At 39.9% G+C, this 24637-nt stretch overlaps 2 protein-coding genes and 1 long non-coding RNA gene across 6 annotated transcripts in view; 2 read left to right on the top strand and 1 right to left on the bottom strand.

Moving 5' to 3' along the window:
• Positions 1-14595, bottom strand: part of KDM1B (lysine demethylase 1B) — a 26027-nt gene extending 11432 nt beyond the window's left edge. Inside the window, exons 1-13 of one of the 2 annotated variants that reach the window (XM_068199706.1) lie at positions 14548-14595; positions 14296-14362; positions 11691-11793; positions 10703-10827; positions 8780-8869; positions 7877-7988; positions 7078-7194; positions 6043-6081; positions 4717-4921; positions 3451-3635; positions 2233-2409; positions 1251-1325; positions 529-666 (exon numbers count right to left, since the gene is read on the bottom strand). In XM_068199706.1, coding sequence (XP_068055807.1) covers positions 529-666; positions 1251-1325; positions 2233-2409; positions 3451-3635; positions 4717-4921; positions 6043-6081; positions 7078-7194; positions 7877-7988; positions 8780-8869; positions 10703-10827; positions 11691-11780 — 1353 coding nt within the window. In that variant the 5' untranslated portion in view covers positions 11781-11793; positions 14296-14362; positions 14548-14595. Of the gene's footprint in view, positions 1-528; positions 667-1250; positions 1326-2232; positions 2410-3450; positions 3636-4716; positions 4922-6042; positions 6082-7077; positions 7195-7876; positions 7989-8779; positions 8870-10702; positions 10828-11690; positions 11794-13784; positions 13808-14295; positions 14363-14547 lie in introns of those variants that run through there. The other variant, XM_068199697.1, reaches the window with a different exon arrangement.
• On the top strand, positions 10823-12404 carry LOC137479389 (uncharacterized). Its single transcript, XR_011002207.1, has 2 exons — positions 10823-11803; positions 12021-12404. It is a non-coding gene; the product is annotated as an uncharacterized lncRNA (long non-coding RNA).
• On the top strand, positions 14582-24637 carry TPMT (thiopurine S-methyltransferase). 3 transcript variants are annotated; one of them, XM_068199777.1, is made up of 9 exons: positions 14582-14710; positions 15150-15310; positions 16081-16173; positions 17258-17390; positions 17888-17940; positions 21822-21896; positions 22612-22697; positions 23679-23723; positions 24503-24637. In XM_068199777.1, exons 2-9 carry the CDS (start codon positions 15171-15173, stop codon positions 24616-24618), a joined length of 741 nt encoding a protein of 246 aa, XP_068055878.1. In that variant the 5' UTR covers positions 14582-14710; positions 15150-15170; the 3' UTR covers positions 24619-24637. The 3 variants fall into 3 exon arrangements, with proteins under 3 accessions (XP_068055878.1, XP_068055874.1, XP_068055886.1); XM_068199773.1 differs by lacking the exon at positions 14582-14710 and adding an exon at positions 14717-14878; XM_068199785.1 differs by lacking the exons at positions 14582-14710; positions 21822-21896 and adding an exon at positions 14717-14878.

The raw sequence follows: 24637 nt of genomic DNA, 5'->3' as shown, positions 1-24637 counted from the left end.
GGCATGAAGAAGAAGAAAAAGGACAGGGCACGCCTAGTTTCCTCCATCTTGCCTCCTTTGAACCCCTTATCTAGAATCCTAAAATTCTACTTTTGCACCTGTGCCACACTAATTACTACTTATATCAAACACTCAGAGCTTGTAATTCATCCTGAGAGATTGAAAAATCTTTTGCATGGACAGAGATCAGAGACAGTGTCTCTTGGGGCTCTTTACAGGGGGGTTCCTGACCCACTGCCAGGGTCCCAGACCTTCCAGGGCAGCCAGATGGATTCCCACAGGTTTCTTCTGGTTCTGAAGCTGGAGCCACCTTGCTTTTCTTTACATAATGTGCCTGAAACCATTCTAGAGCCCTTCTCTGTTCCCAACTGTTATCAAAGATATATTAGCAACGTGGAGTTTACTTACAATGCAGAACAGGATTTTAATCATGTCACAAGAAAAGGACTCCCACCCTCACCCAGCCATCTGAGCCTGGCTTTAACAAGTTTTTCACTAGTGATAATCATGACCACTGCAGGAACCCACTTGCTCACACATTAGTGCCATTGGGTTGTTGACACATCCATTGACGATTTGTGCACCTCTTCCAACAGTGACTCCTGTGAACGTCTTATCGTCCCACACTCGGCCACCAATTCTGTCTTTAGCTTCTAATATGATGACCTGTGGCAAAGTGCAGCTTAGTAAATTGCAAGATTTAATTCTATTAAACGTATCTGTTCCCTCTGCGCAAAGGAGAAAACTAAATGCAAAAAAATACCCCAGCAATGCAATCCAGCAATGTTAGCAATCTTAACACTTTTTTTCATTTCTGGATTATTTGTAGTTAATTTATGCATTTAAATCATCTTAGAAAGATTACACTTTGGAGTATACACATATAAATATAACTGTTACTTTAGAAACAACCCTAACAAAAATAACCTTCTTTTTAAAAAAGCTGAAGATTTATTCTGGAAGTCTCAAAATTGGAGTCTAAGGCATGATGCAGTCTATTAAACACAATGATCTGGGTGCAGTGTCTATACAAAATATATATATGCTGCATGCTATTTAATTTTAGATACAAATAAATGCTGGTTTTAAACAGCAGGTTTACTCAGTAAAATCCCAGATTTCATAGATTAATTAGGGTGCTCTATACATACATGTTTGTAACAAGAATGTAGGCTTTTTCTTTTTGATGAATGCTTTTCAAAGAGAGGAAGTCTGATTTTTTTTAAGTAATGTGCTCTATAGCTTCTTACCTTAATTCCAAAGTTGTGCAGTTGTCGGGCTGCTGCTAATCCTGCTGCACCAGCCCCAACAATAATGACAGATTTCTAAAAAATATTGAAGTATTTAAATAAAAATAGTTAGAAGTAAAATAGAAATTGTAATTTCACTCTCATTTGCTAAAGGTAAAAATGTTTGCACATTTCAGAAGTCTAGGCTCTCTTGTCATCTACAGTAATCTGTGATAACATTTAAAGATGGCAGTGCATTTAATATAGAAAAAAGATCAGTGGCAGCTTTGAAAATAGTTAAAGTTTTTAAGGATTTCAAAAGAAGATGCCTCAGGCTTTTTTAACAGAAAGAGCTGAAGTAACAAAAAAAACCCAAAAGTAGAGATCTAATTGAATTTATCAGACAAGATACATACTTACCTTGTAAAGATTTCAATCATAGATTGGGTTGACCAATAAAAACTATTTTATAAATGAAAAACATCTACAAATACACTTTCCAAACATGACTTACAATTTCTAGGTGATATCCTGTTACAGAATACAGTAATTTAATAAGTTCTGGGTGCTATCTAACAACTTGCTAGTCATAAACATGTTCTGTCTTAATCACAGTTCTTGCAAACCAACCTGGAATAGCAGTTCCCTCACCTTTGAAAGCAGAGGTGTATTATACGAGCCATAGAATCTGTGTATTTTTCACACAGTTCCCATCCATTTGAACAGCACTTTGGAAGCACAAATCCATGGAAATTAATTCCATAGATTTCAGTGGGAAAAAAATCTTTTTTGGAAGGAGTCTAATTGATGTCGTTTCCATGCCCATTGAAGGCATAAGAGAACGGTATTAAAAACTTCCCACATATTAGGTTTTAGATGTAATTTTATCTATCACTCCATCCATTTATGTAAATGAGCCAAAAATCCATAACCAAAAAAATTATTGCCTGCACCATGTAGTTTTTATAGCACTAAAAATGTAGGGATTATTACAGCAACTTACATTGTGGTATTCCTTAGGAAGAAGGTACTGGTCAGGACTGACTGACAAAATCCCTGTATTAATTAGCCCTTTCCTTGTCATAAAATACAGGACCCTCTCCATTTCCTGTACACAGCGGATCCGCACAAGCCCCCGAACAATTATATGATGGATACATTTTTGAGGGGTGAGAGCCTCCTGCAAAGGAGAAAGGAAGAATAGAAATAATTGATTTTACAATATTCCATTTATTCATACATTTACATCGTATTTCAACTGTAAACCAAATGGTAAAAAAATCACACCTCAGGCTTCTGAGAGCATTTTAGAAGAAATTTTGTGGAAATTTCTTGTTAGTGAGCTTTACACAGTAAGGTAACAATTTATTAAGTAAGATTAGCATGGAATAAAACCAAATGAGTCTACAAGAGACTTCTGATAACTCCATGGTGTGTTCCATTAGTACAGGCATGGTATTGAAACGGACTCCAGTTTACAAAATGAATCTACATGGTGGCAATGTTCACAATGGCATTCCAGTAAAATCCATTCCAAAATGGCATTCTGAAGGAAAAGGAGATTAATATCCAAAGCCTTTCACATAAATGCAGACATCCGTATCAGAAAGCATTGGTATGTGAAACTTCAGCAGTTCTATCGAAGGCAGTGCCATAGGTTTAGCCTAAGTAAAACAACAACCACTTCCCTGTCCAACAATCAGGTTAAAAAAAAATCAAATTGTAAAGCACCACAAAACACTGTTTTGTGTTCAAGCATCTCTTTAAAAAGTTAATAGCTGGGCAAGCACTGTAGAGTGATAATAATTTAAAAAACTTTTGAATTTTACTGCAGAAGAAGCTTTATGCAGGGAAGGGATAGGGAAAGGGGGAAAAGGAGGGTGGAAGGGGGAAAAAAGGGAGGGAAAGGGGAAAAAAGGGGGGGAAGGGAAAAAAGGGAGAAAGGGCAAAAAAAGGGGGAGAAAGGGGCAAAAAAGGAGGGGAAGGGGCAAAAAAGGGGGGGGAAGGGGCAAAAAAAGGGGGGCAAGGGGCAAAAAAAGGGGGGAAAAGAAAAACTCTCAACAGCAACAAGCCCCCAAAATCCAGCCAATCTTAGAATGGATTTTCAAAAACATGGGAGCAATTTTTCTGGTGCATAAGGAGACATCGAAGAAGTGAGTCCCCATACCAGAAAAGCTGCTATTGTTTTTAAACAAACAAATTAACTATGAGCAACTCTTACCTTGCAGTTTGTGTACCACAAAGCCAAAATCAAGTTTCTCAATGCCAGGTACATGGTAGGGTCTCGTGAATATTCTGGGAACTCATAGAGCTCATCCAATTCCATGACATCTGGTCTCACACAAAGTGCTTTCCCACATTCATTGGGCTGGTAAAAAGGCTGGAAATACTTGTTCATGCCTGCAACTGCATAAAGAACACACCAGGAATTAGTCATACTCCATCGTATCTTCATCATGTCCTTCTCCCTCTAAAACAATCTGCTGACCTCACACAGATAACAAGTAAGGAAGCTTCCCAGCCTCTAGGAGCCTCCAAAATGATTTCATCTGCATGGCTCTCCCCTCCCTCTTGCCCTCTAGGCTGTGCATTAATTATTGTCCTGCTGTCTCATGGGTGTGCCTGGGACCTATCAGAGCTGAAGTTTTGTTAAAGAAAGAGTAACGCTCCAATGCCATGAGGAGTCCAACATGAAGTAGGATCTAAATTCAAGTGTGAGGACTAGCATCACTGTACAGACTCAGGCAGTACTCTGAACTCCTTTCTTCTTCAACGCCCAATACTGCCCAGAGGGGGTAATAGTTAATCATCTTCCACATTCGGTATTGGTAGCTCTATGTAATGATGTTTTCTGTTAAGCTGATATAACATCTGTTGAACATATGAACAGATTTATTTTCAGCACCTAAGGAGAACAAAGCCTGCTAAGACAACACAGAAGCTGAAAATTCCTCAAAGCACTCTCTCTGAGATGAATATGACAATCCTGAATTACCTTTCTCTATACCTGACCTATTCTGCCAATCTGCACTCCCAGGCTGTCACTAGCAAAAAAAAGAAACCTAAACAGAATCTGAATGCCTTAAGAAATCGATTTCTTTTCTTCAAATTCCAAAAGATCCATGATATAAAAACTAGCAGAATCCTAGGGTTTTTTGGTAAATCTTCATTTCCTTAAGAATGCAAACAGTCTTTAAGTACCCGCATGGTAATTTCTTGTTTCTGTACACAAAAGACAGTGGCACACAGAAAGCCTCTGCAGTCTGTGCTTACTCCCTAAAGAAAAGCTGTAAGAAATGTATTACCTTTATCTTACAAACAAGCAAATAGCATCAAGCGACAGAGGCAGTCACACAGACTCTGTGTATTAGTACTGAGAACAGAACCAGTGTTCTGAATCAGGGGAATAAATGTGCCTTATAAACTCAGTTATAAGACAAAATTTATCACACCTCTTTAAGCAACAGAGCCTGCAGATGGCCCTTACCAGTCACATTAGGCACGCTCTTTAGGTGCTCTAACTTCACAAGGTTGGATTCACCAGGTAACCGATTAGTGCTGGTACAGGATGGACTCATGCCCACGCAGTCTGGATAATATGCAACTAGAAAGGGAGCTGCCACACTGTCTTTCAGCAAAGGAGGGAGTATAAGCATGGAGTACCACCAATGGTCTGAAACTTCAGCCACTCTCTGGCCAAGCGGAGAAGTGAAGGAAAGAGGGGAGAAGAGAACATGTCAGTACTTCAAAAACGTTGGAAAATGAACCAATTTCCCCCCTCCCTCCAAAACCGAGACCAAAAAGCACAAGAAGTACCAATCTCAGAATTGCAAGTCATAAAGACATTTTCTCTCCCTCTTTCCCCTTCCTCAGCCTGACACAGAAAACCTGTAGTATTGATCTCTTCTCAGACATGGAGCTGAAACTTCACAAACTCCACACCACGTGGAAAGCAATCAAATGAGACATGCCATAACAACACGTCTCTACCTTATCAGGCTCTTTATAAAACATTTACAGTCACTTATGCATCCAGAAATCTGAACTTAGAACTACATCCACACTAACTGATTAATTTAATTTAGATTCTGCTATCCCCATCAAAGACCTACTAGAACCCTAATACGTGCTAGTGATTCACCCCTAATTGAGAAGTCAGACATGCATTAGGGAAACAAAGCCACAAAGCTTCTACAAGAGTCAACAATAAGCTTGATTGCATTCCCTGTAGAAGTACCCTGTAGAACACATAGAAGTACCTCAGGTACACTTGTGAACAAGGCTTATTGAACATAAGTTTATATGAATCAGAAATGCAGGGTGACATTATCACAAACCCCTTGGAACACCAACATACATATTGTATGTACATTTTGTATTACAAGGGAGAGGAGAGAACACATGCTTAGGTGTTCCCTTGCAGTCTTCAAAAAAGTGAGACTAGCTTGACTAAAAGACCTGAAAGACAAGGAAATTTTAGGAGGGGGAATTTTACTTGAAAGCTGGCAACTGAATACTATTTTGCCTGATCAAAAATGAGAATTAGCAGTAAACTTTGAGTTACAGGCCATGACTAAAGGACACCACAAACCACTTGAAAGCTACTTAGTATGGTAAGGGAAAAGAGGAAAAAGGTGAGAAAATAAAAGGCCCAAGGCTCTGTTGTAAATAGTGTCTCTCAGTTTCTTGAGCAAAATGCATAAATACTGACATAATTGGCCAAAGAAGTAAAATAAAAAAGGAAATAAATATGGCATGCTTCAAGATTGCCTTCATATTCTAGGACAAATGAGGAGGAACAGCCACTACTCACCAAGTCCTCAGGCATGGAACACTGGTCTGAGCCCTCAGTCTGAAAGAAAAGGGAATGGTATGAGAGCTATTCTTAAGCTGTATGGAAAAAATTAAGTATAAAGCAAGACAATTTTCTCTAAATTAAAAAAAAAAACAACAAAAACATGCTTAGTGTTAGCATTCTGTAGCAGACATGATTGCTAAAACAAAAAGGTAGAGAAATGTGTAGGTTAAAAACACAACACACCATAAAGCAAAAGCACTCTAAAAATGTTTCTCATTTGTTAAGTTAGTTTCTACTGATCAGACATTAAAATATACATTCTAGTCCATAAAATGGGGTGGAACACTGAAACAAATTCAGAAAAAAAACCCACAGAATTTTATAGAAAAATTCTGGAAATATCCCACATTTTTCCAGAGCAACTCTTCTAGTCTAGCGTATAAAAGAGAGTTTCTTGTTTATGTTAAGAGTATCTATACCACAGAGTTTCAAAATTAAATGCTGACCCTTCTGGTTTTCATATGGTCACTATTTTCATGTTATGCTTTTTCATATTATAAGCGCCATACAGATTCTATGGCACTTTTCCAAAGCGCCAAATTTCTAAATTCTTCCAAACTCTTCCAAATTACAGGAGTTATCTTCATGCCAAAGCTGAAACTTTTTATGTAAAGCTCTATGACAGACTTGATAGCAATTAGGAAAAGCTCACTGAGTTTTTCAAATGCTTTCCTCAATAATGAAAAAAGGCCACACAAAACTGAAATAAGAATTTTGGTGTATTTCTATTTTGTACATACTGATAATAATCCCCTAGCTGAAGGATTTTACAACTGACTGCGCAGACAAAGATATTTCAGATACTTCTTTCTTGACAGAAAACAAAAAATCCAAGCAACATGTTGGCCTGTCATTGTGCAGCTCTCCAGGCCATGAGACTTTCATTTTAACATTAGAGACACAGAGCAGCAAGCAAGAATAAATTAATTTCTGCAAACAAGAAATCCCAATTTGTTAAGTTTCAATATGAACAAAACTCTTGTGTGGTACCTTGGTGGAATTGTTCAGTTTCATACCACATCTGTAGGTTTTTGCTATTTGTGGTGTCAGCTGGATTTCCTTTGTCAGCTGACGCCATTTACCACATTCTGGCTTTGTGCACTGCACCTACAAGTCAAAAAATAAACATGTTTTTACTTGTTGCTTGTGATTACAGATAAGATTAATGCAACTTAAATAACCAATTAGAAAGAAGCCAGACGTGAGAAAGTTGTAAAATACAATTGTTAAATACGTTCTTGTGTAATCATCAGGTCATAAGTACTGTTTGACAGAAATCTTGTACCTATTTCTGCAAAACTGAATTTCTGCACAGAACCTAAGGCCAAAATTAATTTAATTCCCCATTACTATGGTCTTAGTAGACTTTGCAAGCATTACTTCAAAAATATATTCTTAATCACTTAAAGAAAAAAAAAAACCTCAAAACATCACTACCACAAAACTTCATTCCATTCCCATCTTTCTTCTGCTCTTTTTACCAGGGAAATACAAAATCTGATTTCAAAGTCTTTCACCCACATACTTTTCCTGCAAAATCTTATTCTACCTGAAAATCACAGCTGCTGCTTCACTGAAAAGTAACAGAAGATTGGTCTTTGTGGGGTGTGGAGAAAGTCTCCAACAGTGGAGGAGCTGATCAGAATTTTTATCTTGAGCTTTTTCACAATCCTCCAATACTAGGAAAAAAAAACCCAAAAAACTCAGCTGACCTGTTGCTTGAACAGCAGACTATCAGAAACACATCAGAACATCACATTCCTATTAAATAAATCACCTTTCACCTTACCCAGTAAGGAAGCTGTTGATCAGCCATAAAGGCTTTTGGACTGGGCTCACTTTTACCATTGCTTGTCCAAATCCTTTTCCAGGCAGTGTATTTCTCATAGCCATCTTTATGGCTAAGAAGAAAGAGAAAACAGCAAGCAGTCAGAAAATTTAATATCTAGTTCACTTCAAGCAAGAGCAGTTACTCTAAAATTAAACATTTTATATAAGGACAGAGAAATAAGTCTGTAGAGAGCACTGTATTTCTGCTGTTAAAAGGAGAGAATCGTGGTTCTTACGACAGCAGTAAATTGCATCCTGACCATTATGTCCAGTTGCTTATGAGCACAATTCCTGATATCTAAGGCCTGGACTGAGTGATGGGTACTGCTGAGCACATAAGCACACAAAAGTCTTGGTAGAGCTGGATGTAACTCCTATTCAAATGGGAAGGAGCTTGGAGCTGAAAGCATTCTGTCAGCCTGATAAGAGTCTTCATAGTCACTGAACTGCCATAGTTAAACTGATTTCTAGTTGCTTTTTATTGTACTGCTTTAGAGAGGCAATATCTCCCCAATGCACAGTGTAAAGTGAATTTATAAAGCAAAACATATTTACTCATAATTGCTCCCATAATTTAAAATTCTCTGACATTGTTTTTAAGAAAGACAAAAGCTTCAGAATAATTGCACACGCAAACCAGCCTGCCTAAACTAACCAGTTTTGTTCATGCTGCTCTGTTGAAGTTGATTAGTCCATACAACACCTGCAGTTTTATCATAAATATCTAAGCCTCACTCTGACCAAAGCAAGTACAGAGGACCAATCTTTGTATTATGTCTATATACTCAATGTTTAAACAGCTGTAACAGCTGCCAAACTTTAATAAGCTCTGAACGGACACAACCTTAATTGGTAAATCTACCTTCGGTAATAGTGGTCAAAACATTCATTGCAGAAGTGTTCCCCACAGGACAGATGATACCATCTAGACGTATACCCATTTTTTGCACATCTGTAATGCAGGAGACATAGAAATAGTTTTATAGTACATTTTGGGGGGGAGGGGGGGAATCTTTCTATTGACAGTAGCACGTTCTAGAATGTGAACAAAATATTCAGATCAAGCCAGGGCTTTATGTTACATTCATGAAGGCTGACTTATACATGGCACTACAGCCATACAAATAACAATAAGGTTATTCCAATTGTCTCAAACATTTCCAGTTTCCAAACTAAGCAACACCAGATGCAAGGGAGGCAAAGTATACACAATGTGCAGTTTTATAGTTGGTCTTGCTTTCAGCAGCCTCCCTCTAACAATGGTGAGCCGAGCCTGTCTTTAGTACCCTGTAAGCAGGCATTTCCTGAACATGAAACAGTGAATATGTGCTGTGACACACTAAGCCTTTTGGAAATGTGTAACGTTACAAAGCTCCTCTCCACAAGAACTTAGAGTTCCTTTACTTTGATGTATTTTCTTCCAATATTAATGCAGAGTTGGGAGGGATCAATTAAATTAACATTTTTCTTGTACATGTGATCAGTTGATTCATAAGTCATTACAATGTTCTGTTCCCAGAACAACTGGCAAAACTATAAAGGCAAATCTGAACACCAAACAGATGTTCCCATACTTTTTTTCTCATGAAAAACTTGTGATTTTAACCCAGTGAGACAAAACCCTAAGGAAGCAGTTACGCAGTCTGGGCATTTGTTCTTTACTAGTCTCAAAAAGAAATATCCATTACAAAGATTACATTCATCAGATAAAGCAATCCTTTTTCACTTAGAATACTCTCATTAAACTCAATGAAGTTATTCAAGATAAATGCAAGAAGTAAAAAGCAGTGACCTAAACCATTAACTCAAATAGCCATGAAATGAGTTAATCTCAAACAGATAAAGTTGAAAGTACGTACTTGAGCGGGTGGGAAAGGTGAAAATCAAAATACTAAAAAAACAATTCAAGAAGATGAGTAAGCAGTATGCATTGTTTCCTAAATCAAAACTATAATATCACCAATGCTGATCTCACAGGTGCTCACTTCCCAGACAAGTCTCTCAGGCAACTGCCAAAACACTTGGCTTCTCTATGACAACATCCAGAATACACTGACTTCCTGCCACCAAAGAACAATCCATGGATATAACTAAATGAAACGTGTAATTAGTTTTATTTATTTTTCAGTGCTATAAAGAAGGAAAGTTTGTCTCAATTATTAGGGAGGGAAGAGTGCTACATAACTACAGTGTGCCTGCTTCATAATGAGGTCTAACTTGTTGCCTATTATAGGTATACCTTGCCAGTATCATGCATTCAAAACCACCAAGTCAGAATGCAAAAGCACTTGTGAAAGTGCAGAGGAAGTGTACAAGAACAAAGAGCTCATATAAGTATGACTATCTCTCCTATGACCTAAAATTTCAAGGCTAGAATCTCACCTCAGACTGCAAAGCATTCCAGTGAAGGAGTGGTAAAGACTTTCTACAGTAAACGATGGTTTCATTTTCCATCTTGAAAGCAAGTTTAGCTTTCTCAGATTACACTAATATGCTCTCACTTTCACAGAAGAAAGGCATGTTCCAGAGGACACCATTAATAACATAAATAAGCATATCCCAAAGATACTCTGTATCTGAATTAGCAACTTGCACAGGAGAAAGTTATCGACAACAAGAATAACTTGTGACATTTTCCTGGTACCTTAAGACTTCTATTAGCAGTATCTTTCAATTCTCCCTCTACATTTAGATATAAAGGAATTTTTCAGAATATAGTTAGAATCCTAAACTTCAGCAACAGATTTAGAAAGTCCATGAAAAATGCAAATAAAAAGTAACAAACCTTTCTGCTGCACTGGCAAAGCAAACGGGACATGTTGCAGTGCATCCAGCTTTTTCACATTTTCTATATTTCTTCTCTGACGCTTCATCATCATCATCTGCTGCTTCAGCTGCTTTCTTCTTCACCTAATAAAGAATAGTTGGAATCTGACCATAAATGACACAAATGCATCTTCTACAAAGCAGCATTCAGACAATTTTGCAGCTTGTGAGTGGCATCCTGAAGTTAAAACAATACTAATGAAAATCTTTGTAGCCATTGTGAACTAGCTGCAGCATGAAAGTTGTCAAATTAGGTCAGATTTTTCCACTAAAAAAAAAAAACAAACAAAAACCCACTAAAAAGGCCTCCAAGCCCACAGTAAGACTGGAAATATCATTTATATCTAGAAATTTATTGCCTTGGTCTAATTGATGGCACTGAAGAAATTATAAGCAAAGCTTCCAGTTTAAATAGTATTTTAACCTCCATCATGTATTAATGAGTCAATCCTCAGGCCTTCATTTTATTTCTCCTTCAGAAAATCTCCTCTTTTATAATACTTATTGATATTAATTACAAGTGGCAATCCTATCTGTGCCTCAAATAAAATATTAGGGTAGGCTTAGTATGGGGGTTTGCATTTTTTGGATACAAAACTATATACCAAATGTCTCTTCTGAGCCTCAAAAGTACTGTTTATTATGTTGTTTTAGGCTTCTGTCTGGATGTGCAGGCAGCTTTGTCTGACTGTACAGAAATCTGTGACTGTATTTTCAACACATTAAGTACTTACAGGTTATACAGAGTATTTATCCTTTCTGAATATTGTTCGCAAAATGAGACACTTGACCTGCTTATTTACGGAATTAACTCGTTCTCCTTCTCTGTGGATAAGTACTCTAAGGCCTTACTTACCCACAAGGAACCCCCATTCCTTTACAAATGTCAACAGAAAATAAAAAATAGCAAAGTACAAACCCACATATTTTTAAATTATTATAAATACCTGTCTTCCAGAACTCCTCACAGGAAAGTTGTCTGGAGAGTGATCTGAAGAACATGCCTTTTTCTTTGTTCGTACCCTTCCCGTTGACATCGTATTGTTAGATCTGAAAAAAGGTAGGTAATGGTTAATTAATTTAAATTGCTTGACTTTGCAGAACTGTCACAGCCACTCACAATACTACTTTTCACAGAGTTACCTAGGTAGGAATCTGTTCAGCTTCACTGTTAATTCGAGAGGAAAATGGGAATGAGACATTACAGGAAAGGAACAATACTACTATTATAAACTAAATTCGTCGTTAAGATTAGATCCCTTAGTACATCTTGACAGGATGTTCCAGATGAGCATATCCTGGATTTCAATAATCTGATTTGCATTACGTGAAGACTTGGACTGGAATTTGGGTTGGCAAAGTGAACAGACATCAGCTCAATGCTGATGCAAGCATTCAAATACCACTCGGAGTAACACTCATCCTGCTAACTACTGATTTATTGGCAGCAAGAGATCTGCACAGTAAAGCACTTTTCCAAACAGTGAAGAGACATCTAATACCAGATGAACAACCAGTTCCAAGACTTGCACAGCCTCCTATGGAAAGAGATCAGAATTTGAAGTCTAGACTACCATAATATTGCAGCTGTAAGTGACTGGAATATCACAAAGTTTGTTGTTAAGTATTCTATTGGTCAAAATAAAATATTTACAGCAGGAGAGCACTCTGTAGCTGTCTTTGACTGTATTGGTAGGAGCACAGAAAGGACCACAGTTAACCATGCAAACTGGAAACCAGAGTGTGAGAAAGTATGATGCAGAAATATGAAAGCAAATTTAAAATCAAAGGCATTCTTTTGACAGGGAGTAAAACACAAAGACAGCCTAGAGGAAGAAGTAAATCTAAAGAGTGCTCTACAACATACAGAAAAGAAGTGGAAATTAACCCCTTGTACTACAGCACTGCATCATGAATGTTATTTTGTTGTAATAGGGATCAGTTTGTAATTACGTTTTTGGGAGTGTTTTTTTTAATATATATACCTATGAGACTTCTCAGTTCTCCCTGTTTCAGGATGCAACTTCCTTATTCAAGCAAGCTGTCAGTGATGGACAAGGCAGCAGTATTTTTGTTCAGAAATTCCGTTAAAAGTCAAGGTAACAGGAGGAGAGTGGGAATTTTTACAAAATTTTATATTAAGCTGATTCAAGTCAAGTAAACTGGTGCTTCATTCTCCTCTCAAGATAGGAAAAATTATTTGCGAGAGGAAGAGAAATCACATGAGGATATCCACACAAGAGAAAAATTAGTTCAAACAACCCAATACAAAATTAAACTTTCTTTCTTGCATGTATCGCCTCCAATTACAACTAGTCAGAGGTAAGAAAAAAGTTATTAAGTCAATCTCTCTTGATCCCTGAAAAAAAAGAAAAAAAAAGAAAAAGAAATTAGCATCACTTCATTGTAACTTACCACTGTACGGGTGTGGATGAGGTTGGACAGTAAAGAAAACCAACCAGTTTCATTTACATGAGATTTCCCTAAACTGCTGCATAACGCCCCAGAAAATGGTGGCTTTTTCCCCCTAGAGCTTTCTTTATGCATCAGTGGCACAACAGTATCTCTCTGTGTCACCTAATCTTCTGATGGTAAATAATCGTTCTGACATGCCATGGTCCTTACTGTCGGAGGCTTCCAACTGAGCAAGGAGTGCTGAGCAAGGCACCGGGTGATTCATTTTGGTGACCATCAGGAGATCACAGTGTGGTGCTGCTGTGGGGCCCTTTTATCCAAGAAGGTAAAGGAACACGTGAATTTTGCATTATGTATGTGGGGAGTAGAAAAGGCGTCAATCACTAGGAATTTTGGTAAAAATATTTCAGATGCAGAGAGGCTGCCCATTTTGAAAGGCAGAGGTCAGTTGTACAGAATTGCAGACATATTTTTGCTCTTAGCCTTTCAATAGGGGTAAGAGGGAGGTGGGGAAAAAGGGAGAAGAAGATCAGGTGTATGACACTTTGTGCCCACTTCCCCTGACAAGCCAAAAACACCCTCCCAAAAAACCACAAATTTTTATAGAACAAACAAACATGGCTTACTCTACGAAGCTTTACATGACTTTGCATCCTATCCTGTAGACATCTTACTGGCTGAGAAAATAAGCCCTTTAAAAGGAGAGGGATGCATAATGCGCGAATGTCACATTCAATAAAGTTGCATCCGTCTGTAATGCGTGGCCTATATCGGAAAGCTTTGTGGGGTTTACCTGCACAGCTGGCAGCAAGTTTGCCTTTGGGGAAGAGAAAAAAAATTAAGAAAAGAAACCACACAGACACACACTGTCAGTGACGGGGAGGAAGCGAGAGCAGCCTGATTAACGCGGGGAGTGCGCACACCTCTAAAACTCAGCCCGAGAGAAGCGGCGGCGCCCAGCCCCGCCGGCCGCGGCTGACAGCGCCCGCCCCGGGCCGCGGCTGTGACAGCTGGCGGGGATCCCGAGGGGCACCCCCGGGGCACGGGAGACCCGCGGCTGGGCTGCCCCGGAGCCGGGCGGGGGCGGTCCCGGCGGCGGCGGCGGGGCAGGCGCTGCGGTCGGCACCTGGCACTCACCTCGGGGCCGGGTCACTCGGGGGCCGGAGACCACATTCACGCGTGTCCGCACCGCCTCCTGCTAGAGCTGCAGCGGGGGAAAAGAAAGGGTGGAGAAGGGGGAAGGAAGGGAGGGAGGGAGAAAGAGAAGGGGGAAGGAAGAGTGAAGCGGGGCGATGAGGACGGGGGCAGCGCTGGCACCTGCCCCGCCAGCCCGGGGAGGAACAAGCAGCCCCGCGGTGGGCGCTGCAGCTGAGGGAGGGAGTCACTCACCACCGCCGCCATCCCCACCGCCACCCTCCTCCTCCCCGGTGCCGTGCACTCTCAGCCCGCCTCCTCCTGCCGCTGCTTCCGCTCTCCGCGGCGCGTAGCGAGGGGGAGGGCGGCGAGGCACCGCCCCGGCCCCGCCGCCCTCACGGGACCCGCGGCCGTGCAGGTACCGCGGCTGTCGCTGCCCGGGCGGGGGGCGCCGAGCGGGGCGGCGGTGCTGAGCCGCCTCGGGTCACCCCGCGGGCCCCCCGGCCCCAGCAGCAGCTCGCCCCCGCCTTCTGCCCGCGGGTTTCACGGGAAAGAAATGTCGGCATCTCCCTCCTTCGTTACCGGCGTAGGGGGGCTTCTCGATGGGCGCGAAAAGGGAGGCCACCGGCGGACCCGCAGTGCTGGACAGGCGCGTTCAGCCGCCCCGGGAAAAGGGGTCTGGCCCAGGCTATCGGGAGCAAGAGTGTGCCGATTGCTCTGTCGCGTTCGGTACATTGCGACTGTCACCAAATGGTGATCTCTTGAGATCTACTAAATTTTTGTCCGGTTCGAGGAAGTAAGAGCCAGTTCCAAACTATGCATTAGGTGGGGGTAATTCTTCTCTCTTTTTTTCACAGCTACAAGCACTCCCTGGAGATATGGACCACTCAGCGGATGAATTCGGGCTCCTCGAAGGCTCTGATGTTGGGTCTCAGAAAGATAGAGTGGTGACAGAGGAGGAATGGATACAAAAATGGGAAATGGGTAACATCGGGTTTCACAAGGAACAAGGGCATCCGTACGTGACTTCACTCTTCTGCCTAAACTGTTTTAAGTAATGCCATGAGATGAGTGGCTTGGCTCATTCAAGAATCTCTTAATTGAAAATGGAACATTTGCAAAAAGCAAATTATCTGACATGGGCACAGCTTGAAACAAAAATTAATATAGATATTTTTGTGACCTACATTTGTCAAAGGACAGAGAAAAGAAAGTATTGAAAAGGATTTAGAGCTTTTACTCTTGAATCAGGTTTTAAACCTTAGAGCTTGGATAGTTTGGCTAGAAAATCTTGAATTTTCTGATGGAGATGCTTTGCACTATTGTTCACGTTGTGAAACTGAGCCTTGAAACAATGTGCAGAGGGCATCAGAGCAACTACCATGCAGTAAAAGACAAGGACCTAAGAGAACAAACCTGATTATATAGTCTTTCAAGACCCGTAAAAGTGATTTGCTTAATGGAGAAGTTTCGTAATAATTCAGTTTAAAATCTCTATTATGACTCTCTTAGAGGTGGGTTGGTTGGATTCTTTAGTTGCAAAGACAAACAGAAAATAGAACAAGCAGAAATGTGTTAATTTCTGAATGAAATTTACTTTCTTGCTATGTAAGTGGAAGGTGAATGCTTTTATGTTTTTATGTCTAATGGCATGAAGCAGGTTGTGCTAATAACATATGTGCCATCATGGAGTTTTTATGCTATCTGGCGTAGTGTGTAGCCCTTGGCTTTTCATGTGCCAATACAAATACTGGCAGAGTTAAGTAAAATGTATCTGTTCTTCTGCAGGCTCCTCCAAAAGTATCTGGATGTTCTTTTAAATGGCAGGAGTGGACTGAGGATATTTTTCCCACTTTGTGGTAAAGCAGTAGAGATGAAATGGTAAAACACAGATAATAAGAGCAAAAATCTTATTTGATGTGGGGAGGGAGGGAGGGAAAGGGGGAATTCCCAACCTTATATTGGCCAGTGGAAATGTGCCACATTTCCACTGCTAGGAAAACAGTGTCACTGGAAGCTGAAGGGAGGAGGAGGCTGATGTTTCATATAGTAGCATAAATTGAATGGATAAGGTCTTATCTGAAAGTCCTACTGATTGTCCCAAGTTCAGCTTGGGGAATGCTGAATTTAGATGGACAGAGTGACTGAAGCTATGCCCTTACCACTGCTGCTTTTCTTAGCAATGTCAGCTTAAATTGCCCACAATGAGGTCAGTTGTGTTAGACATTTTCAAGACACCATGAGGCATGCCACTCTGGAAATTTAAGTGATTTCGGCTAAATGTAACTTCCTCTTTTTTATAGTTCTTATTTTACTTTTACTTTTTTTTTTTTTCCCCGAAAGGGATGGGGGAGGAGGGGGGGCAGGGGGAGGGAGTGTTTTATTTAAAAGTAGGGCCTATATAAGCCAGTGATTTTCTCAGAGGGAAGGAACACAATCCAAAACATATATCTTCAAGTAATCCAGCTATCAGGTTTTATCACGGTACCTACTTCCTAGACTGACTGTGGGCTCTGACACACATTGGTGTTTTGCTGAGCTGCAGCAGTGCAGAGGTTATTGCATCTCCTTTGCTTGCCCATTCCTGCCAAGCCACAGATGCAGCTGGGTGGACAGTGTGTCTCAGTCACCTCAGTTCAGAGCACAGCACCTTTCTGAAATGGACAGTTTCTCAGTGTGATCACCTCTGTTTTCAGCAAGTTAGTAGGAATAAATGAATAATTCATTAAATCTAAATAAAGCATGTAACTCCTCATCAACTGTATGCTGAGTGGTACTAATTTAAGCTCAGATCATGGAAGGGAGGTGTTCAATATAATGTGAACACTTCAGATAGTCAGAATTAGACATATCAGAGCATCCTAAAACTAGGCTTCCCTAATGAATAAATGATGTATGGGAGTTACACATTTTGCCCAGCCTGTGGACCTCATATAAACCTGGGCCTTCTCTCTCTTGTGTGTAGGCTGGCGGACATGGGGCACAGCGCTATCGGTGTGGAACTCAGTGAGCAAGCAGTGAAGGAATTTTTTTCAGAACACAGTCTGCCTTATTGTGAGGAGCCAGTCCCTGAGATTTCAGGAGGAAAAATGTTCCAGGTATGTCAAATGATCTGGTGTGGTTAATCATACAATACTGGCATAACTGAGCAAACAAGTCATTCTGCTTTTATGCATCTGTTTTACTGGTAATCATTCACCTCTCCTGAAGAGGTGTAAAAGGAAGCTCTGAGTTGTATTTTTGGACTGAGAAATTATTCTTCTAAACTTACTACTTTGGCCTTCTTATGACAGTGAAGCACTTGAATGTAGAAGAAATGTATTTTAAAACTGGAGGCATGCCTTGATAGGTTGATAAAAGTTGCATGCCTTGATAGATTAGAACCTCTCTGGAGGGGATCAGAAGAGTTACCTCAGTAAACTAAAACTAAAAATATTTCTCAGTGTTTTTCCCCATTGCACATAAATGTATTTTTAAAATTTCATTTTTAATGTGTATGGGTATATTTTAATATATGAAATATAAATATATACTTACGAGTGCGTATTTAAAGATAGTTAACTGATAAGGATTGTTTCCTTTGCTTTTATTGTAGAGTACCTCTGGCAACATTTCCGTCTACTGCTGCAATATTTATGATTTGTCCAGGTAGGAATACTCATAGTGTTTTACAATTCTCCATAATCGAATGTGTATTAATACTGTCCAATACTACTATTTGAATCAGGCAAAGATTTGTCAGGTCCTCTTAAGCAAACTCATATTAATTTGTATGAGAAATTTGAATGGCCAATCTCCAACAAAAGTCTAATTCTGTTGTTGATCGTTAAGGATGACAACTAATTATCTTAAAATGGGCTTCTTATTCCAAGCCATTCTGTGAAAGTTATCAAAAAGCATTTTTGCTTTTACAGTAAAACCAAATTATCTTTAACATTACTGATGAATTCTATGAAGCAAAACTTTAACACAATCCCTTACTCAGAGTAACTTAGTAAAGAGAATATATCCAGAGGTGTCTTAGCACAATAGTTCCCTCTTCTTGTAGTTCTTAGATGTGATTTTTCCCCTAGATTATAAGGTTTGGGTGAAGTTTTTTGTGTTTGTTTGCTCTTCTTACAAACAACTGTCAGGCACAAGAATTTGTCCCATGGCTCTTCAGTAGGAAGAAGGTAGAGTCTGGGATTTCCAGAACTAGGACATACAGGTGCAATAGGTAGTTCAGGACACCAGAACACAGAGTTTACTATAGGATCTTTTTTTTTTTTTTTTCAATCTGCCAAAACACTGGAAAAAAGACTATTCATTACTAGAGTCCAGAGTCTTTCAGACAGCAGACCATGACTATGCCTTCTGCTGCTGCAGCTGACTCCAGTCTGTTTGACTGGTGTATATATGTAACTAGTCTTGCAAAGTGTCCAACAGATGGGGTGTGTATGAATGTGACTTTGTAGATACTGCCTTGTTTCTTACCGCCTTGTCCCTCCACTGTAGTTACTTGCTACACTGTAGATCCCTTTAAATATTTCTTGCTGTGAGTTGACAAGTTGCCCAAGGGTTGCTTAAGCTTCTCAGAAATTTTTGAAAAATTCAGTCTTAAGTTTTGTAGCAAGTAGCATGGTGAAACTTGTAACTTCTATCACAACATGATGTAATAATACTTTGAAATAAACAAAATTAGGTAATTAGTGACAATTTCAGTGCATATCACTGGATCCAGTACATAGTTTGTCATCACAAAATAAATTGGCATATAGACATTCTGGCTGCAGAAGGAACTGTATTCCCAACATCAGTCAGCAGATACCTGTGACTAGCAAAATGCACACACACTTCTAGTTTCTGTGTACAGACAATTTGATTAATTACCCAGTAATTATGGAAATTAAACTTATTTCTTTCTTGCTGAGGCTGGCCTACTAAGAGGTCCCTTTCATCTCCATTAGCCTAGCATTCATTAGAAGAAAACTCAAATGTGCTCCTGACCTTTGTCAGAATGGGATATCTCAAAGACTCTTGCTAGTTAAAGAGTAACAGGAATTACTGCTCTTTCTGGGAATTCTGGGACATATGTAAAGCAGTTGCATTACACAATCACTGTACCTCCTAATACAATTATAGCTGCAAGACTTCAAAAGAAAATCAAAAATTGCATTTACTGAAACTACTAAACGTATGCAGAGATAGAAATTTGTAAGTTTCCTCTTAAATCCAGTGGGTTTTCTGCAGATATGTGAATTTCTAATTTACATGTTAATTTTTTTTAGACGTAGTAGTACCTAACCCATGCTGAATGCCGTATAAACACATAGCAGTGTGTTACAGTGAAAGTGCTTCCTCATACTTTAGCTTCCTTAGCTTCATCCTGACTCTACATCGGGATGAAGGACAGCTGTGTGCCTTTTTTGACCTTTTCCTCATGGCTTCATTGTGTTGTGAAGGAAATTGGATGTCCAGAGGGACAAGGAGCACCCAGACACTCAGCAGGTCCTGAGATCTAGGCAGCCAAGAGACCAGGACTGGGACAAGGCCACAGGATGAGCCTGCCTGCAGCATGGGATGTCTGTAGGCCTTGATGAAATTGCTTGGGAGTAAAGCACATGAAATGCATGTTTGGAGCCACTGCTGCCATTCCAGTTAGACCAGATTAAAGTTGGAAAGAAAACCAAGTGCAGAAAACCTCAATGTCTTGCCTGAGGTTACCAGCAGACTCAGCTACACAGAGAGGAGGACTGCCTCCAAGCCTCAGAAGATCAAGTTTGTCACCTGTCCCACGAAACTCTCCTTTATGCCCTGCATGTCCATTGCTTGTTTAACTGTCTCTTTAAAAATCTCCTTTCAGTTATGAGGCTGGTTATTTAAATTAGATACTTAGACTTGGCAAACTTTAAAAGAAGTCAGCACTTCAAAGTTTTATCATGTCTCATCGCAGTAGAGTGGGAAATACAAGATCAGCTTATAGGTTAGATGCCAGAGGCTTAGGAATGCCATTGCAATGAAAATAGCAGTGGGCAGAGAGAAGTTCTCATGGTTTAATAATGGCTAAGCACCACACAGCTGCTTGACCACTCTCCCATCATCTCATGACAGGGGACAATCAAAAGGGTAAAAGTGAGAAAGAAACATGTGTGGAGATGAGAACAGTTTCATAATTAAAAATAAATTTTAAGAAGTTGTAAGGAAAAAAATTACACAAAAAAGAACAACCAAAGAAAGAGAAAAATAAAACCCAAGAAAAACAAGTGGTGCAAATGAAAGCAGTTGCCCACCACCAACCAAGCAACTGATGCCTAGCCAGCAGCCAAGCAGTGCTCCCATCCACCAACCTCCCATCCAGTTTTATTGCTGAGAATGGAGCCCGATGGTCTGGAATATCCCTTTGCTGTGCCTGCTGTGTTCCCACCCAGTGTTTCGTTCATTCTTGTGCTCTCCAGCCTACTCACTGGTGTCAGGGTGGGAGGAGCAGAAAAGGTGTTGGTGCTGTGTAAGTGCTGCTCTGCAGTAACTAAATTGCCAGTGTGTTATCAACATGATTTCAAGCCCAAATCCACCAACCCATGCAAGCTACTATGAAGAAAGGTAACTCTACGCTAGCCAAAACTTGTACAGAAGTGAAGACAGAGGTGATGCAATTGGACTCGGATACCTGTCCAGTCAGCAGAAGGGTATCGCACAATTCCATGCCACATTTTTCTAAGTAATCTTATTCAAATTTTCTTTAAAATGATGCAATTTACTTTATTACTATCTTACTGTCTAACCTCCTATTTTAATAATTACCAAAACCAAGGCTCTTTCTTATTCCTAGATAGTCTTTTGTGTTGCTCTGGCTGCTCTTACCATCCATCAATAAAGGCATTTCTTGATAGTCATGCTCACTTGCAGGCTTTGGGTGGCCACTGAAGCCATCTGCCAGCATATCCAGGACCAAAACTAGTGTCTGCAGCAGAGTTGCACTGAGGCAAGCAGCAGTGTAACTTAGCTTTTCTAGCATTAAACAAATTGCAAGCTGAAGCTAACTGTCATGGGCATGTAGCTGGGAATTCAGGTGGCTAAAGTTACTGAATGTGCTGAGTCAGTGACAGTAAAGCAACTAAGGCATCTTCCTTAGCCTGCATATGAAATCATGCATGGGTTTTAGAAGATGGTCAAGAACTGTTGATGTGCTGAGTGCGTGTCACACAGAAGGATGTGGTTACTGAACACCCAGACTTGTGGCCCGAATGTGTTAAAACTACATTCCTTCCTCCCTGCCGTGTCTCAGCAGCCCCTAACAATGGGGCAGCAGTGACCTATTCCCACACCTCTTTACTATTCCCCCACCTCTTTGCAGCAGGACAAAGGACCAGGAGGGTTTCTTGACTTCCAGATCCTGTTGGCTTGGATTATGAAAATGCTGCACCGTAACAAAAAGGTGGTGGGGAATCTACATCACTAGCTGCAGAATCCTTGTGACCTCACAAATGTGCCTGAAAGAAGATGAAGGTCCCTTTTTACTATTTTTAAGCCTTTTCCTAATCTCCTTATAGCTCGATAGTTGGCAAGTTTGATGGGGTTTGGGACAGAGGAGCTCTTGTAGCCGTGAATCCACGCGACAGACAACGGTTAGTAAATTGCATTGTTACAGTCTTTTCTCTGATGTATCAGTGACAAGTTTTTGATCTTGTGACTTGTTAATAAGTCCTTTTTCATTTAAGGGCCAACCTACACAAATTCTTCTCTACCACAAGCATCTGCTGCAGTCGCAGAGTGCTATGCTCTTCCTTCAGGAAGCCACCCTGCCTCTTGGTGGGAAAATATGTGGTTTGTTCCAACTGAGCAGAAGCAGGACTGCAAGACTCATCTGAATTCTATTATTTCCTTTTCACCACATCTGCTTCTTCTGTCTTCATTCTTTTCCCCCTCACTCTCCTTGATTACAAATTTTTGTTCTTGCCTGTAGCCAGCCCAAATTTAGTTTGAACCCGCTCCCAGGATTTTTAAATTAGATACAGAATCTTCAATTCACAATAATTTTAAAAGGTAAGTACTGTACTGTGTACTATATTCTAGACTGTGGCAGATGAATACTTTGCTTGTCTGTTAATCTTGAGCTGAACGTGCAAAAAAAATACTTATGAGGAATAAATATAACATTTATTTTATGTTTTTCAAGTGTAGCATAAATTTTATGTTCCTAAAATTTAAACTTAAGTTTTGCTTAGTCTCTGTGCAGTTCAGTTAAAATTCTGTCTGCATAGAAGTGCATTTTGTTGAATATTTTGAATGCTATGCTTGAATGCTTTACAAAAATAATAAAGTATAATTTTTTCCTTTTAGCTATGCCAGTTTGATGATCAACCTAGTGGAGAAAAATTCTTCTTATCTCCTTGTTACAGTTTCATATGATCCAAACAAACACAAAGGTAAGAACTTTGTACTGTTCATATTGTGATTTTCCTCTAATACAAAGTGTATAAAGATACAGTAGATGTATTAGTATCTTCCCCAAGTTTTTTTACCTGCATAGCTTTGTTAGATGGTGACACCATTACAACTGTGTGTTAAAAAGTTTAGATTTTGACCAAGGTTGGAACTAAATTTGTGTGTTCTCTAGCATTCTGACATGCTAAAGTTAAGTTGAGGACAGTCATGGTATATTAACAATGAAATGAAACTATAAATGTGGCTGCTACAGTGAAGCTGGAAGTCAGAGCACTTAGCAACATCCTGTCTGGCCTCGGGAGCTTGAAACACTCCCAAGAACACCAGCTTCATGCTGTTTATCCAGTATTTGCAACCCAATGTGTTGCCCATCTTGTGCATCTCTCTCAGCCACTACCACGCTCTGAATGTACTTGGAAGAGGTGAAAATATGTAAAATCATAGGGTACTTCTCCTTCTATTGTTTTTGTATTATGTACTGAAGTGGGAGATTTTTTTAGTTAATATTAACTCACAAAAGAAAGAGATCTTTTTCTGCTTTTGGGCACTTCAGCATAATTATCTCCCCAAAAAATAGGTCTTGCTACCACAAGCAAGAACAGTTTAATTCATTACTTTCCCTCTGACAATGTTCAGCTCTTAGCCTTAATCATGCCACTGTAGTATAAAGAGATTGTAGACTGGATTCATACAGCACACTGAGAGTGGTCATATCCATATCACATTCATGATTCCCTGCTGCAGCTGGAGATGAAGCAGCAGCAACACCTGAAGCTGTCTGGCCCACCAAGGTACCACAAGTTCCTGGACATGCTTTCTGGCTCCTGCTGATGGAGCTGCACCCTGGGGCCCCATTACAGGCCAGGTGCTGTGAGTGAAGGGGTTGGCTCTCCTACTGCAGTGTTAAGTTCTGTCTTCTTCCCATGTCTCCTCTCTGATTTGCTTCACCCCTTTTCTTTCAGGCCCACCATTTTATGTTCCTGAATCTGAAATTAAAAGTTTGTTTGGTGAGTAAAATTACACCTAACCCTTAGGAATTTTTTCCAAAACACATAAAGATGTTTATGTGCCTTTACCTTGCCCTGTGATGAGTGATCCAGTCATTTGCTTCTTATCTAAAGGCTAGAGTCATGGAAAAATACTGGGAAAAATTACATACAATTTAACCACAGGCATTTTGCTGTCATGGAAAATTCTCAGTTCTTCAAAAGTTATGAAGAAAACCCAAGAGACAAAGAGTTTCTTCTCTCCCTTTGGTACCTTTTTATTCTCCCAGGATTCATAATGCACTCAGTAATCCTGTAGCTGCAGTCTTAGAGTCCTGTTTGACCATTCTGTCTTTGCCTGCACTTCATCAACCAGTTGCCCTGGTTTTAATACAAGTCCTACCAGTGCTACCATTTCTACTGCACTTTTGTGACAAAGAAAAAAAATAACATGGCACTTAAAGAAAATGCTAGAAATGTACAATTCAAATCCATTAAAATAATGAAATTTGGAGCTATGTTGGGAATTTAATTTTAGGAGTTCCTCCTGATGTGCTGTAATATCTCACTTTTAAATTTACAACTTTCTGAGACTCTGGCCGTGTTTGTGTGCAGTGAGTCATTGGTATAGACAGTTGCATCCCAGTGCAAAAGAGAGCAATTAAGTTTTCCACAGTGCAATTTATGCCACTGTGTTGGGCACTGTGGGGAAATCTATGGATAAGATTTTTCTTTCTAGACAATTTGCATTGTTCATTGACTAATCATTCACTCATTTGTTATTCTTACCTCATTTTCAGGCAACTGCTGTGAAATTAAGTGTCTTGAAAAAGTGGATGACTTCTCGGAGAGGCACAGACAATGGGGGCTAGATTATTTTTTGGAGGTGCTATATCTATTAAAGTTTGTAGCTTGATTAAAATTTATTAAAATAA

The sequence above is a fragment of the Anomalospiza imberbis genome, chromosome 1, assembly GCF_031753505.1.
Source record: "Anomalospiza imberbis isolate Cuckoo-Finch-1a 21T00152 chromosome 1, ASM3175350v1, whole genome shotgun sequence".
NCBI lineage: Eukaryota > Metazoa > Chordata > Aves > Passeriformes > Viduidae > Anomalospiza > Anomalospiza imberbis.
The sequence above is the reverse complement of the archived record's forward strand: the minus strand, read 5'-3'. Positions and strand labels throughout refer to the sequence as shown.